This window comes from Pteropus alecto, unplaced genomic scaffold, assembly GCF_000325575.1.
Source record: "Pteropus alecto unplaced genomic scaffold, ASM32557v1 scaffold45, whole genome shotgun sequence".
NCBI lineage: Eukaryota > Metazoa > Chordata > Mammalia > Chiroptera > Pteropodidae > Pteropus > Pteropus alecto.
In genome coordinates, this window is record NW_006442491.1 from 1,759,139 (window position 1) to 1,774,841 (window position 15,703).

Here is a 15,703-nt window from a genome sequence, read left to right on the forward strand (position 1 = left end):
AGCTCCCAGGGGTTTCAAGTTCACGCTCATGACTTGATGTACATCCCAGCTGCTTAACAATTCTAAAATCTCCTTTCAAAAAACTTCTGCCCTGAGCTTTATTCATATCTGTCAAATTGCCTCATTAGGTATCCTGAGTGCCTGAGGTACCCCTCAAACTCAGTATCTCTAAAATGAAACTTGATTTCTACCTTGTCGTCACCCTAACCTGCTCTACCCTCAGTACTTGCTATCTTAGTGAATGGCACCAGCAAACTCCCAAATGCCCAAGCCAAAGTCCTGGACTTCTCACCTAAGCTCCCCACTCTATCATAAATTATTAATTTCCAAGCACTCTGTTATTTTATTTCTTTCTTTTATGTTTAAATTTCTAACTCAGAGCTATAATCTTCTGCCTTGGCTGACATAATCCAACTCAGATCCCTTACATTCTACTACCAAAGTACATAGTTCTTAACTCTTAACCTGTCTATCATAGCATAAATATTTCCTGTAAACATGGCAGCCACTAGTTCAATCCTAGCATTTTTGTACTCTTGGAACCCTCATTTCATATCCTATTGATTAGACAGGTATTTGGAATTAAGATTATAAAGAGAGAAAAAATTACAATGTAATTCACACAGTGTCCAATACATAGCTTCACATAGCAATCATTATAACCTTCATAACAAAAGCACTGACCACTCATGATTACATTGGCATTTGAGACACTATAATGATATAATAACGTACTCAAAGAGGTTAAAAGTACAATCACAGGATCATCATAGCCTATTAGAGACAGGAGCAATTTAGCTACTGCAATAGAAACACTTTACCTCATCATCCTTTCTCTTTTTAAAAATGCTATCCTCAACTTCACCAACTGCTAACATGATCATCTGTACTCTTTGCAGATTGACATAACCACTTTCTGTAAGGTAACCCTGTAAGTGATAAAATACATGTAAAATGATCTTCTTAAAAAAGCAAATACTTCTGTTTTGAAATTATTCAAGAGTGAACTTACCCCAGTTTTGTGTACCACATTTTTGTATATGTTAACCAAACGGTCAATTGCACCTTCCCTGCCACCAGGAAATAAACATTATGCATTAGGACCAGTATACACTGTAAAGACAAGAAGACTAAAGTAGTAGTTTGAAAATCCACAGAAACGCGCATACCTAATCTCTAATGATGGCAGGTGAGGAAGAAAGTCATTTCCCACAAAGAAGCACATGAAGACCCAGTCATCAATGCTCCTCTCAACATCAAATGTGAACGGTAGGCTGGCCATGGTGAGCTCTCTTTCCAAATACTACAAACAAAAAGGAATGCTGCCATTAAAGCTATCAAAAGGTACCCTGTTTTAGAGTGCTGACTGCAATCATTACTGCTACATACCTCACGAAGAACATTAAGACGAAGGAAGATAAACTCTCCCTCTGCACAAGGAAGACTATCTGCAAGTTCATCGTGCTGTAAGAAAGGGAGTAAAGATCAAATGAGTCTATTCTAAATCCTGTACATTTTTTCACCCAAATAAATTTGGCTTGTTCTAAAGCGAGATCCCGTTTAATTTACAATTATTAAACTCACTAAACCATTTTAAAAATAAAAATTACCCATAATCCCAATCCCCTACACCAGGGATCAGCAAATGTTTTTAACAAAGGGCCAGAGAGTAAATAGTTTAGCCTATGGGGGTTACATATGAGCTCTGTCCCATAATGTTTTATTTTGTTTTTATAACCCTTTAAATATATAAAAATCATTCTTAGCTAATAGGCCAAATATAGAGGGTTATAGTTTGCCAATTCCTGACCCATATCCAAGCAATATTAACATTTTGATGTAAATGCCCCTAGATCCTTCTCTGTAAGCATTTAGTATATTTCTTACCTGTTTTTTTCACTCAATATTTCTTTTAAAAAGGTATCATAATATTAAAAGATAAAAACCTCTTTAAAGGAGACTGGATATAACCAAAATACATACAAACTAGGAGTAACTTAAAAGTTAATATGTTTAATATTAACTTTAATATTTAAAACAAAAAGTTTAATATATTTGATTAGTTCCTTTTAAGAAGAATCACCATTTAAACAAATAACTTCTACAAACAAATCTTGTGTGGTGGGCATTATTATTATGAGATCTAAGCCTCATGGGAGAAAATAGAAAGGATGAGTGTGTGTATGCTTTTGAAGGTCTATTTACTTTTTTAGAGCTTTAAAAGATACATCTCTGTAAGGGGTAACAGCAGTAGGTTAAAATCTAATCAACCAATCTTCCCTTTATCCATTTTTAAAATGAGGCAACCTAAAGATACTTATTACCATTGAATTGTACACTTAAAAAAAAAAGTTAAAACTGTATATTTTGTTATGTATATTTTATCTCAATAAAAAATAAACTTAAAAATAAAAAACTTTTAAATGAGGCAACTATCATCTCAAAGTTCTTACCTTTCCCTTCTTTTCTCTTGGCAAACCCTCACAGTCCTTGACCTCATGTCCAAACTGATTACAAAGACCACACGGTTTGGGTTTGTTTGGTTTGAATTCTTCTCTAATAATGGTAAAATTGGGTTCGTGTGTAGCAAGGCCGAGCATAATGAGATCAGCTATCAATCAACAATGACAAAATATTGAATTGTAAGCACTTTGAGAAAATCCTTAACATAACCAAGGCACAGGACATTACCACAACATGAGACATCAGGACAAAGAAAAGTCCAAAGGCACACACAGAGATCGCAAAGCCAAAAATCCTAACACTTTTGAGCAGTTCTCAGCCAACAAGATGTCCTCCAGATACAAGGGCCTAGAGTTTTGACTTCCATTCATGAATTAATACTTAGAAAATTTTTCATTTTAAAAGTATGTGCAGCAATATTAAAAGGTTTTAATGTAAAAAAAATTAAAGATAGGTGAATTAATTATAGATTAAACAACTCAATACTAGTTTCTTCTCAAACATAAAATAAGCAAGACATTTTAGAATTTCCAGGCAACCATGAGTAATCCATTAGTATACACCAATCATTGACTTGCTAATTAATTCAAGAGAATCAAATCCCCAAAAAGAAACTTACCATCTGCTCCACATAAGCAATGATGAGTGTTTGGGTCATGGTTAGGCTGAGCTAAAGAGGAGGAAAACATATATTTACAAAAAATATTTTACATCATAGGAATATCACATTTTACCAAATATTTTCTATATAATGGCTTATTTTCTTTTCAATAGGACATACAATCAAATATTTACAAGTGAGTTTTACCTCTTTGTCTTCTAATGTAATCCATGATTTTATGTTCTCCTTCACCAGGAGCACTAGCATCAGATAAAATAACCTATAAAAAAGTTTTTAACACTTTCAGTTCATCTCTAATTTTCTAGCACAAAAATCAACAGAACTGAATATCTTAAAAATAAACTGAGATAATTCTATCAAGACAGTGTTATTAATTGGAAATTTTTCTTAATAAAGGGTATGTGTGTTAAACACCCAAATTGTTTCACTGATTAACTCACTACATGGAATAGGAAAAAATGAACCATCTGGGTCAAACTTAGCCATTAGAAAACCTGTTCAGTTCACAAGTTTCTACCACTCTCACAACTATACTCTGGGAGTAACTGATAAAAGAAACCCATTAAATACAATATGCAATATCTAATTAATAGAAAAAAAGTTTGTAAACCTCAAATTACACAAAAGCGCATTTAAATATTACTTACTTAGGAGAACATAGGCATTTTTTAAAGGCAGACCCACAACTTTAATCTTGCTGTAAGATAATTTCAAATAAAAGAAATTTTCACTTAAAAATAACTTTCAAGTATAGGTACATAAACACACATATATTTTTAAAATCCTAAGTTCCATTTTATGTCTTCACAGTGACAGTAAGAGAACAAACCTGGAATTGAGAGAAAATTCAGCTGTCTAAAACTTGACCATGCAAGGCATTCCATTTCCAATAACCCTAGAAACTTCTCTTTTCTCTGATAGTCAACCAGCATTTTTTTGGGGGGTGGGGGGGTGGGGGGGGAGTGGATGGAAGACACATAATATCAGTCATACCAAAGTACAGCCTTATATGATTACCCTAATTCTCTTGAAGTACCAAAATGTGAAACTTACTGTCAAATTTTTCCACCCAGGGTCATTATTTAAACGATCAGCTATGTAATAGCGAAGGCATTTAGCAAGATTGTCCATGAACTCAGTTCCCTAAAATGATAGAAGGAAATGAATTAACCTATAATTTAAGAGTTACAAATAGCTGGCAATGTATGAGACTACTTACTGGTGTAATACAGTTGCTATCGAATCTTTCTTTTATTTCTTCTGGAGGAAGAAAGCCACCTAGAGAAAAAGAGGCAACACTTTGTTCTCCCCATAAAAAATAAGGTAAATTACTCAATATTAAGCCAGAACAACAAAAAATTCAGATACGAAAGACAGGAATGTTGTCACTTTAGAAACAATGTTCTCCCTTTTGGGAAGAAAATAAGAGTCCTCTCCTCAAATTTAAATGAATCTTTAACATGACTGTCAAACAACATGATACATAAAAGATACTATATTGTTATATAAAATATAAAAATTATGACACAGTTCCTAATATTCTCTGCAGCCACACACACACACACACACACGTGCGCGCACAGTTAAGAGTTCTAATTTTGTTAAGTTCTTAAGATAAAGGTGCCTTAGAAAAACAAAATTAAAATGCTGAGTTTATCACACTTTTATATGATGAGAAATAAAACTGTCAGCTAGATGGCAATATCTTTTTTTTCCTCTCTATCATGGATTAGCTTCTTCTCAAGATACAAATATATTTTATAATGCAACGTCTTCAAGAAAAGACATCTTTAAAATCAAAGACTATCTGTTATAGATACAAACAGGTTTTAGAGTATTAATTACAAGCTGCAGGTAAATAACTATATACTTGCACACTTCCAGCAAATTAAAATAACAAAAATTTATCATAATTGCAGGCATGAGCTGACTACACTATCGTATCTTTTTTTTCAACTGCCAGTGCAATATCTTCGGCCAATAAATTATGGCTTTCCTGATCTAGCATATTGCCTTGTGTATCAAAACACCAAATAAATCACCCTGCTACAACCACACCCCATCTCACACATGGGTATCCTGGGATAGTGCCAGTGGGCATCAGGACCCCTGACCTTACCTCCTGAGCCTTAGTCAACTCCTACTTAAGTACCCATCAGGAATTTCAAGGCTCTAGGGAACCGCCTACCCCTCTCCCCAAAAAATGGGGAAACCATGGGTACCTCATTGCCTCAGGACCTGCTACATCAACCTATATTCAAAGTGTGTATTACTTGATGAAAGCCTATAAATATGGATCATACCATCTCACGTCTCCTCATACAGACCTCTGAGTTCTACAGGGAAGCAATAAGCAAGCCATCAAGACTGATATGAAGAAAACATTTATGGAAATGTAGCTTTCTAACAGCTCCCACACAAAAAAGAAGCAGCGTTCTTAATGTATTTGTATTTTACAAATACATTATATAAAAGTTAGCTGAAGAGTTGCACTCACCAAACAAAGGAACATAGCAAAAACAAAATGAAAGACACTGACAATGTGCTCTCCCTACAAGAATTCCCTCCTTTTATTCCTAAGTTTCCCTATGACTAGTGCATGGAAACAAACAAGCTTATTAATGGGAGTGAAGGGTTCCATTAACTACTTTTCCTCAACAGTGGACATAAATTTTCCTTGGATATTCTGGGATCCTAATTAAATAAAAACGTTGCATACTTATAAGAGAAAGCTAAAATCCCATTCCCTTCTCCATATATCTTATAAAAAAGTCCAACATCAAGAAGCATATTCTTTACCTTTTGCCAGTATTTCTTCCCTGACTCGCTGCTTCTCTACTGCTGCTTCCATTCCTTCTTTTGATGCTCTGAATCTCCTTGAACGCTGTTGGTTCATTTTAGCCCGTGGTGCCTGAAAACATGTATTTCATATTCAAATACTATTCAAAATATTCACAACTAAATCTGCAATTATTTTGAATCAGTTGCTCTTATACAGATAGTAAACTAAGATGGAAAAGATAAGCAATATGCCTAATAATTTTTTTGTCACAGACATTAGACCCTGTGAACTAAATTCGAACCAAAAACCTAAAAGGTGAGCTTAGTCGGGTGAGTGAGTGACATGTCAAATGGACAAATGTCCTATGAAGCCACAGTACTTAACACTGCGGGGCCTACAACCTAATACCAGTTCCACTGGGTTATGGTTTCCCAATGAGGAAAGCTCATTCTATTCAAAGATCTAGCCATCATGCAATGAGTAGCTTCTACAGAACCAGGATCAGGAAGATCTTCCCTATGTCCAACCCTAAAAAGAAGGATGATCTCCAAATGCACTTCACAATGCCCCATTAAAGCAATGGAAAACTATATTTCTTGATCTATAAGACCTCATGGCACTTCCATTTTGTATTTTCCACAATGGGATTCATAATTATTATTGTCTCTACAGTAAAACACAACAGTTAAAAAGGAAACAAGATTTTAACCAAAAGTACTTTTAAATCACTCTAACCAAATATAAATTCTATCACTGGATAAGCTTGAACGAAGCAAACTGGACTGTAAGGTTTGAAATACTGAACTTCATCTACATTTATATTTTATACATATATAACACGAAAAACTGTGTTATAGGTATGTGCATATACATACACATATAAGTATGCACATATTTTACACTTGATCTAGCAGTAAGGGTACATTTGAATAAAGTTAGAGATTTTCTTTGAGAAATTTAGCTGAATGTGAATTGGAATATGACACATTCCTTTTCCCTTTATTCTTTTATGCCACTTTAACTACAACGTAACAAGTTACCAGGTAGCTAAGATTTTTCACTGAGTAAATAGAACCTCACAGAAAAATTAATTTTGGACCCAAAGCTTTCTGGATTTTCAAAATCATTCCATTAGGGTTGCTAAATCTAAAAGAAAGAAAATCTATTTGCATATGGCTAAATAAATTTAGGGTTATAATTTAACTTAATTCTTCTTGAACCCTTATATGTAGTTTGTTGGTCATTTATAACTACCGGTATTGTTATTATAGGTCGGTAAGTTATTTGCCTCTGAAATCATTTTGATAACTACTCACTGCCCATAGGATATAATCCAAATTCCTCAGTGTGGCAGGTGAGGCTTTCTCAAGCCATTGCTTTACTTCCCTTTCCAACCTAAACACCTGCAGTTGCCCAAATGTGTCAGTGTGGTCAAAGACATGGAAATGTGTTTGCCAGGTACATCTGAGAAATCTGGAAGGTCCTCCTTCCCCATATCTGTCCCATCCATTCCCTTCCACTGCCCATCGATCTCCAAATATTCTTTATCCTTCAAAAATGGGACAGAAGTCATCTCTTCTCTATCTCCTAACTTCCCGAATAGCACTACCTCTTCCCTCAACACTCTGCATGTGTTATCTAGTGCTTATGAAGCCCATTAATTAGTAACTAACCTCACTCGTTTACTTATGTCTGTCCCTTTAGTGCTAAGCCCTTTAAAACCAAGGGCAGTCACCAATATTCCCAGAATCTCACAGTATCTGGCACAAAACAGACACAAAAAATATATGAATGAAGGACTGAAGGATGAGGTTTTCTTTCTCAAATTCACCACTGTCAACATTTTTCACTATTTAGTCGACGTTTATTCTAGACACTAGGAACATATCAAAAACAAAAAAGAAGGTTTCTAAGTTAATTATTTTAGCACTTACCACTCCATCTATTGCCATGTAGAGAAGTCGTCTTGGCCTTACAATATTGAAAAGTCTGTCAATGTACTCAAAAATTGCAACCATCATTTCATCCTCATTTTTTGGTGCTGGTCTATAATGACAAGCAAACAGTGTAATATAATATAGTACTCCTCTGTAACTTGTGATATCAGTGACAAAAATGGGTACGTACTTGTCTTCAGGATGAGTACAGGGATGGATGATTCCATTCATATCCAAATACAGATTATCAAACTCCACATCATTTGGATTAGGTTTACTGGCATCAACAGGAATCTTTACACCATTGCATTCTTTTGGCTATGAGGAAGTGATAATTAATAGTAGTTTGATTGTTCAAGTCTAAAATTGACACATCCCAGGCTCAGTATGAACGTGTTTCATTTCTGAATGGGATTATAAAATGTTATTCTACTCCTTAAAGCAAACTGAAGCAGATATTTCATTTACAGAAAGTGATAGCTTCCAACCCGACAAATTAATCTTAATTATGTAGGGAATATTTATCAAACTCTCAAATCACTCAGTTGTCAAAACCATGGGAATTATCTTAGAATTCTTTTCCCTCACCACCCATTATAAGTTCTGTCAATATAATCCAAAAAATGCCTCTCCACTTCATCTTTTCTCATTCCCACTACCATTATCGACATCAAGGTATCACATCTCACCTAAAAGATTAGAACAGTCTTCACATGGACTGCCCCACCTCTAGACTCTCCTGTCTCCACCCCACCCTCAATGCTGTCAGTTTTCTTTCTAAGATACAAACATGGCTGTGTCTTAATCTTGCCTAATTTTTCCAAGGATTCCCATAGCAGGTGCACACCAATGACCCTGGACCCTTACTAGTCTCCTATCCTGCCACAATATTGATCAGCCCACCCTATCTCTGCTGAGTTCTTGGAAAACGCTCTTTCATCTCTCAATGGCTTCACACACTGCTTCTCCTTCCTCCCTCCCAACACCCACTTCCGAAAATCTTACTAACTTTCCATGGTCTACACTGCGATCAAACGTCACTCACTTTCTAGCACTTTATTGGGTATATACCTAGGAGTGAAATTGCTTGGTTACATGATAACTTTATGTTTAATTATTTGAGGAATTGCCAGACTATATTCCAAAGTGGCTGCGACATTTTACATTCACACCAGCAGCGTTTGTACACTCCAGTTTTTTCAAGTAATTGCTAACACTTGTTATCTGACTTTTTTATTTTAGCCATCCTAGTGTGTGTAAAGTGGTATCACTGTGGTTTTGATTTCCATTCTCCTACGGTTAATGATACTGAGCATCTTTTAATGTGCTTATTGGCCATTTGTTTATCTTCTTTGGAGAAATGTCTTCTCAGATTCTTTGCCTATTTTTAAATTGGGTTGTCTTTTTAATGTTGAATTTTAAGATTTTATTTTTAATTGTCAGAGTTTTTAATATATATGTGTTTTGAATATAAGTCCCTTATTAGATATGTGATTTGCAGATTTTTTTTGGTTGTCTTTCCCCTTCCTTGACTCTGTCTTTTAAAGCATAAAATTTCTTAATTTTGATGATGAAGTCTATTTTTTTGTTGCTCATGCTTTTGGTGTCATAAGTAAGAATCCATTGCTAAATTTATGCCTGTGTTTTCTTCAAAAAGTTTTACAGGTTAAGCTCTTAAATTTAGGCATATGATCTATTTTGAATAACATTAAATGTAAATATTCTAAATGCTCCAATTGTAAGGCAGAGACTGGCAAAATGATTTGGCAGTTCCTCAAAAAAGTAAACACGGAATTAGCAATGATCCAGCAATTCCATTCATAGGTATATACCCCAAAATCGAAAGAAAGGACCAGTCATATGTACATACCCAAAGCACTGATCTGGTGTTCATAGTGGCATTATTCACAATAGCCAAAAAGTAAAAATTACTCAAGGGTCCAAACAAAATGTAATATATAAACACAATGGGATATTATGCAGCCCTAAAAAGGAATGAAACTCTGAAACATGCTAAACATGGATGAATCCTAAAAAAATTATGCTAAGTGAAATAAGCCAGACCAAAATGACAAATATTGTATGATTGTGCTTATGTAGGCAAAATCATAAGACAGAAAGGGAGGGGGGAGAGAGTACTAGCAATTATTGTTTAATGGGTACTGAGTTTCTATTTGAGATGAATGAAAAAGTACTAGAAATGAATAACAGTGATGTTTTCACATATTGTGAATGTACTCAATGCCACTGAATTCTACATTTAAAAATGGTTAAAATGGCAAATTTTATGTTATGTATATTTTGCCACATTTTCAAAAAGGGCAGAGATCATCAAACTGTATGTAAAAAAAAAAATCAAAACCCAACTATATGTTAACTACAAAAAAAAAAAAAACCCTTTAAATATAAAGACATAAACTGGCTAAAAATAAAAGGCTGGAAATAGACCATGCTAACACTAGTCCATAGACCTGGCTGTACTAATATATCATACAAAGTGAATTTCAGAGCAAAGAAGATTATCTGGAATAAAGTCACTTTATAATGATAAAGGAATATAACCATCAAGAAGACATAACACTTCTAAGAGTTTATGCACCTAATAATAAAGCTTCCAAGTGCAAGGAGCAAAAACCAACAGAACTGAAAGAAAAAGACAAATCCAAAAAGTTATAGATTCCCACACCCCCATCAACAACCGATAGAACAAAGAGACAGAAAATCAGTAAGAATTGTTCAAGTCTTCTATGTCCTATCGGCCAGCATAATGATATTTACAGAACACTCCACCCAACAACAGCAGAACTGTATATTTTTCAAGTAATAATGAGACATTTACCAAGACCACATTCTGGGCCATAAAACAAATCAGATAGGCCTTAAAATGATTCAAATTATGCAAAGTATGTTTTATGACAAGGGAACTAAATTAGATATCAATCACAGAAAAAATGTCTGAAAATCCCCTAAATCTTTGTAAATTAAGTAACCTTCTTTTAAATAACCAATAGGCCAAAGAAGTCAAAGGGAGTATTAGACAGTATTTGTTACTGAATGAAAATGAAAACACAACACGTCAATATTTGTGGAATGTAGCTGAAACAGTACCTAGAAGGCAGTTTATGGCACAATGAAACAGAAAACAAACAAACAAACAAACAGAGAAAATAAAGCTTTTTCTTTGTGATCGGTCCAGCCAGACTGGTCATGGAAAACAATGTACATAACAAACAAAAGAGAAAAGAGAAAATTAGAGTCGAGAATGAGAGAGATGTCAGCACATTTTCTATCAATATTAAAAGGAAAATAAAAAATACTATGAACTTTATGTCAACAAATTTGACTACTCAGATGAAATAGACAAAATCTGTGAAAGACATAACTACAAAAATTCATTCAAAAAGAAATAATCTGAATAGCTCCATGTCTACTAAAGGAATTGAATTTGTAGCTAAAAACTTCCCCACCAAAACTTCTGGTTCAAATGGCTTCACTGGTGAATTCTATTACATATTTAAGGAAGAAATAAACTAATTCTACACAAACTCTTTCAGAAAACTGAAGAAGGTATACACCTCAAAACTCAATCTGAGGCCAACATTACTCTAATACCAAAACTAGACAAAGAAATTACAAAAAAACTATTGACAAATATCCTTTTGGAACATAAATGTGAAAATTCCCAAGAAAACTACCAAATTGAATCCAACAGTATATAAAAATAATACACCATGACCAAGGCATGCGAGGTGCGTTTGACATTTAAAAATCTATGTAATTTACAATATTAAAAAACTAAAAACAGAAACCATAGTAGGATGAATTTAAACCATAAAACATCTCTTAAGAAAACACAAAAGAAAATCTTAATGACCTTGGCTTTGGCAAGATTTCTTAAACACAACACAGAAAGCAGGAATATAAAAGAAAAATAAATCAGACTTCATTAAAAACTTTTGCTCTTCTTTGCACAAAGACAAAAGGCAAACCACAGATTAAGAGAAAGACATATCAACATGTAAGAAACTCTAATTCAGTAAAATCCAACTTAAAAATGGGCAAAAGACCTGAATGGATGCCTCACTCAAGATATATATGGAAAGTAAAAAAGCACCCGAAAAGATGCTCAACATCATTTGTCACTACGAAAATGCTAATTAAAACTGCGACACTACACTGGAATGGCTAAACTAAAAAGACTAACCATACTACGTGTTAGCAAGAAAATGAAGCAACTAGAACTCTCATACAATGCTGGTGACAATGTAAAATGGCACAACCACTTTGGAAAACAATCTGGCAAGTTTTTCTTTTTAAATAATCACACACCTATAATACAATTCAACCATTTCACTCTTAAGTATTTTCTCTAAAGAAATCAGATGTACACCAATGTTTATAGATGATTTTTTTTAATAGCCAAACACTGGAAAATAATCCAAATATTCATCAATCTGGTGAATGAATAAACAAAATGTGATATATGTGCAACATAGAATATTATTCAAAAATAGAAAGAAATGAACTATTGATGTAACAACATGGATACATTTCAAAATAATTATTCTGAATGAAAGTGAGCCAAGTTTTTCTTAAAAGAGTAGATACTGTATAATTCCATCTATATAAAACTGTAGAAAATGAACTTATCTATAGAGTTAGAAATAAGTCAGTAGTTGACTAAAAACAGGCAGTAGGAAAGGGTGATAGAAAGGAATAACAAAAGTACAAGAAGAATATTTTAGAAGTGATGCTCATTATCTTGATTGTGGTGATGGTTTCATGAATATACACATGTCAAATGTAGTAAATTGTACACTTTAAATATGTGCAGTTTACTGTAGGTCAATTATACATCAATAAAGCTGCAAGAGGGGAGGTATTGGGAGAAGAGAATTGAGAGAGAAAAGAAAAATAAATCTGGAGGACGAATACCCAGAGTTCAGAGAGGGCAGAGAAAAAGAATGTAAAATACATATTATATAAAATAATCAAAGAGCATTCTCTAGAACTGAAGAACACAGGCCTCCAAACTCAGAGTTTGATCGCAATGAATTTAAATTTAAAAAATCTACACTAAAGGACAAAATCAGGAAAGGTTAAACTACCAAAGATAAAGATCTTTTAAAAATTCAGAAAGAGAAATAGACCAACTGCAAAAGAATGAAACCAGAACATAGATATTAAGAGCATGTTCCTTCTGGTTTTAACACTAGCTCTGACACATATTAGAGGAGTGGTCATGAGTACATTAATTAACCCCTCTGTGGTTCAGTTTTCTCATTAAAAATAAAAAGAAGTATGTAGTAGTCACATAGTTGTTTTAAGAAATTAATAAATTAATTTGTAAAGTGCCTAGAACAGTACGTGGTTAACACTACATAAGTGTTGGTTAAATAAATAAGTCACATTAACATTGAACTTTTCATAAACAATACTGGATAATAATAGCAAAAAAAAAATGCTTTCAAAGTTTTGAGGGAAACTAATTTTCAAACTCAAATTCCATGCCTAGCTAATGCTCATTCATGTGTACAAGGGTAGAATGGACTCATATAACTCACATCCCACACATCATTTCTTGAGAATAAAAACTGAGGAATGATTTAAGCCCAGAAAGATGATGATCAGAAAACAGTACTTCCAAATGCAGAAAGGAACTTTTTAAAATCTCAAGCAGCAGCTTTCCAGCAAGCCTAAATAACCAGGTGTGGCAGCAAAAGAAATAAAGACCTCACAAAGAAGTCTCTAAGATTTGATAAAATATAGTTTGGAGGGGAAACCACGTAAAGAGGAAATGAGAAAGGCAACAAGAAAAAAACAAAAGTAGTACAAGAAAAGAAACAGAATCACAGTACATAACCTGAATCTGCACAATGAAAATAATCAACGATACTATTTGATTTTTCAGCTTCTAAAACAAACCTGTATAGCCAAAGCCCTGACAATACTGGATGCCAATAGGGCAAAAGTACGGCTGACAAGCTTGGAGTGAAGAGTAAGGGCAGCAGGGTTAGCAAAAGTAATACTTCACCTCAGTGAAAATTCAAGAGACGCTTTATATAGGAGAGGGAATTTTTTAAAAAGCATATTAAAGTTACAAAATTTACCAAAAGAAGAAATAACGATGTAATTTACTATTATAAGTGACCAAAACTTCTACCGTAGCTACAATTCAAGACTCAAAACCAATGAATCAGGTATATTCAGCGATAGAACCAACACAGTTCAAAGTGGTTATCACTGGAGAGTAAAAATGCGATGAGATTCAAGTAAAGTGTTAATAAAGTTTGATAAAAGTTTTAAAAACAAATAAAACGGGCACTAAGTTGAATAGTTTCTCTTTGAGAAAAACTTAAGGAATACTGAGAATGTCATCAAAACAAGGCTTTCGGTTCCTCCTTAGATAAGAGCTAAACAAAATTCATCTCACCACCGTAAGCAAAAGAAATCGTATTCAGAACAGACAAGCACTCTCTTCAAAAACGAAAGAGGTGGGGAGCATGATGTACCCCTGACCCTTCCCAATCCATAAATTCTAATTGAGTACAAAATCGAACTTGGACGGAATCACAGAAACGATAAATACAAAACTCAAAAATAGCCAAAAGTCTACATATACATTAACAAACTAACAACAAAAAGTGTATAGTTCAAGTACATCCAGGAATTCTGAAAATTTCAAGGAACATGCTGTCCAGCAGTCGGGGCACCCAAACGAAGGGGCACTTATCAGACTTCTATCCTACCCTAGACGTTTTAAGGTGCTTTTACCGTAGGATCTAACAACAGCAACAAACAAGTCTCTCACACTACGAGAAAACCTTTCACGTATGGCTAATAAACAACAAAAAGCTCGCCACTGGGGATTACTTTAGAAAGGTGTTAAAGGCTAGGATCAGCATCCGCGCAGCTAGCTAACTCAGTGGACCAGCGCAGTGTGGCCCGAAAGCTGCGGAGCCTTTTTCGAAACCCAAACTGAGCGGTGAGGCGAGGCAACAAAGGCGTGGGCGGGGCCTTCCGGTCGGGGGTCGGGGGGGAAAAGCGGGCAGGGGAGGAGCGCCCTCGGGCGAGTTCACACTCTGCACAGACGTCGCCCCGCCCAGGCCACTCTGGGAACCCCGAACGCGAGTGCCGGCACCCAACTGCGTGTCGGGCTGTGGCTGCCCGCGGGGCAGAAAGGGCGGCGCGGATCCCGGCACGGAGCCCCAGGAACAGGCAGCTAGCCCCGAGGGCTGCGGCCTAGGAACGCCGGGGCTCTCGGTTCTAGCGTGGCAGTTGCCAGGCTCCCACTCACCTTCTCTTCCACGCAGTTGACAATGATGGACGGGTACTTGCGGCTGAGCCAGCGAAAGAACGCCGGGACTCCCATAGCGGCGGCCCAGCTGGAGGCAGCGGCCTGGCCCGCGGACGAACGTAACCGAGAGACAGGAAGAAGCCGCGGTCGCGGGCACTGGCACTTCCTCCCACGTGCGCACCAGTGACAGGAAGTGATGTCAAGGCTGCGCCGCCGGGGAAGCCGGGAAGGAAGCTCGAGTGGGCAAAAGACGTTCCGGACCCGGCAGGACGCGGTCGGGAGTGGCGGAGTAGTTGTTAGAGGTGGTACACGGCGGCGTTGCCAGCCTCGTTTGGCGTGCTCGCTCTTGGTGGTGCCATCCCCGGAGCCCGAGGTTGAGCGCATGTTCGCCGCGTCTAACCCGGCATCTCGCTTTCCCTGTCCTCCGGCTCCCCTGGAGCGGAATCCGCGCGCTCCTCAGGCCTCCGGGGAGCTCTTCCTTGTGGGTTTGGTCACCACCTCTTTCTCACCCATCTCAATTCTAAGTAGGATCAAGGCATCTAAACTTGTTATTTCTGCTACCTGTTTTCTCCTAACTTTGTGCTACAGCACATACCTGGACT

The 15,703-nt window shown here is 36.0% G+C and overlaps 1 protein-coding gene across 1 annotated transcript in view; it reads right to left on the reverse strand.

Moving 5' to 3' along the window:
* Positions 1-15,274, reverse strand: part of XRN2 (5'-3' exoribonuclease 2) — a 76,432-nt gene extending 61,158 nt beyond the window's left edge. The window contains exons 1-13 of the mRNA XM_006921547.3: positions 15,102-15,274; positions 7,995-8,122; positions 7,802-7,913; positions 5,885-5,996; positions 4,305-4,363; positions 4,139-4,228; positions 3,272-3,344; positions 3,083-3,133; positions 2,454-2,611; positions 1,390-1,464; positions 1,170-1,303; positions 1,013-1,070; positions 822-929 (exon numbers count right to left, since the gene is read on the reverse strand). Of these exons, the coding sequence (XP_006921609.1) occupies positions 822-929; positions 1,013-1,070; positions 1,170-1,303; positions 1,390-1,464; positions 2,454-2,611; positions 3,083-3,133; positions 3,272-3,344; positions 4,139-4,228; positions 4,305-4,363; positions 5,885-5,996; positions 7,802-7,913; positions 7,995-8,122; positions 15,102-15,176 (1,233 nt within the window). The 5' untranslated portion in view covers positions 15,177-15,274. The remainder of the gene's footprint in view (positions 1-821; positions 930-1,012; positions 1,071-1,169; positions 1,304-1,389; positions 1,465-2,453; positions 2,612-3,082; positions 3,134-3,271; positions 3,345-4,138; positions 4,229-4,304; positions 4,364-5,884; positions 5,997-7,801; positions 7,914-7,994; positions 8,123-15,101) is intronic.
* Between the last annotated feature and the right edge of the window lie 429 nt (positions 15,275-15,703).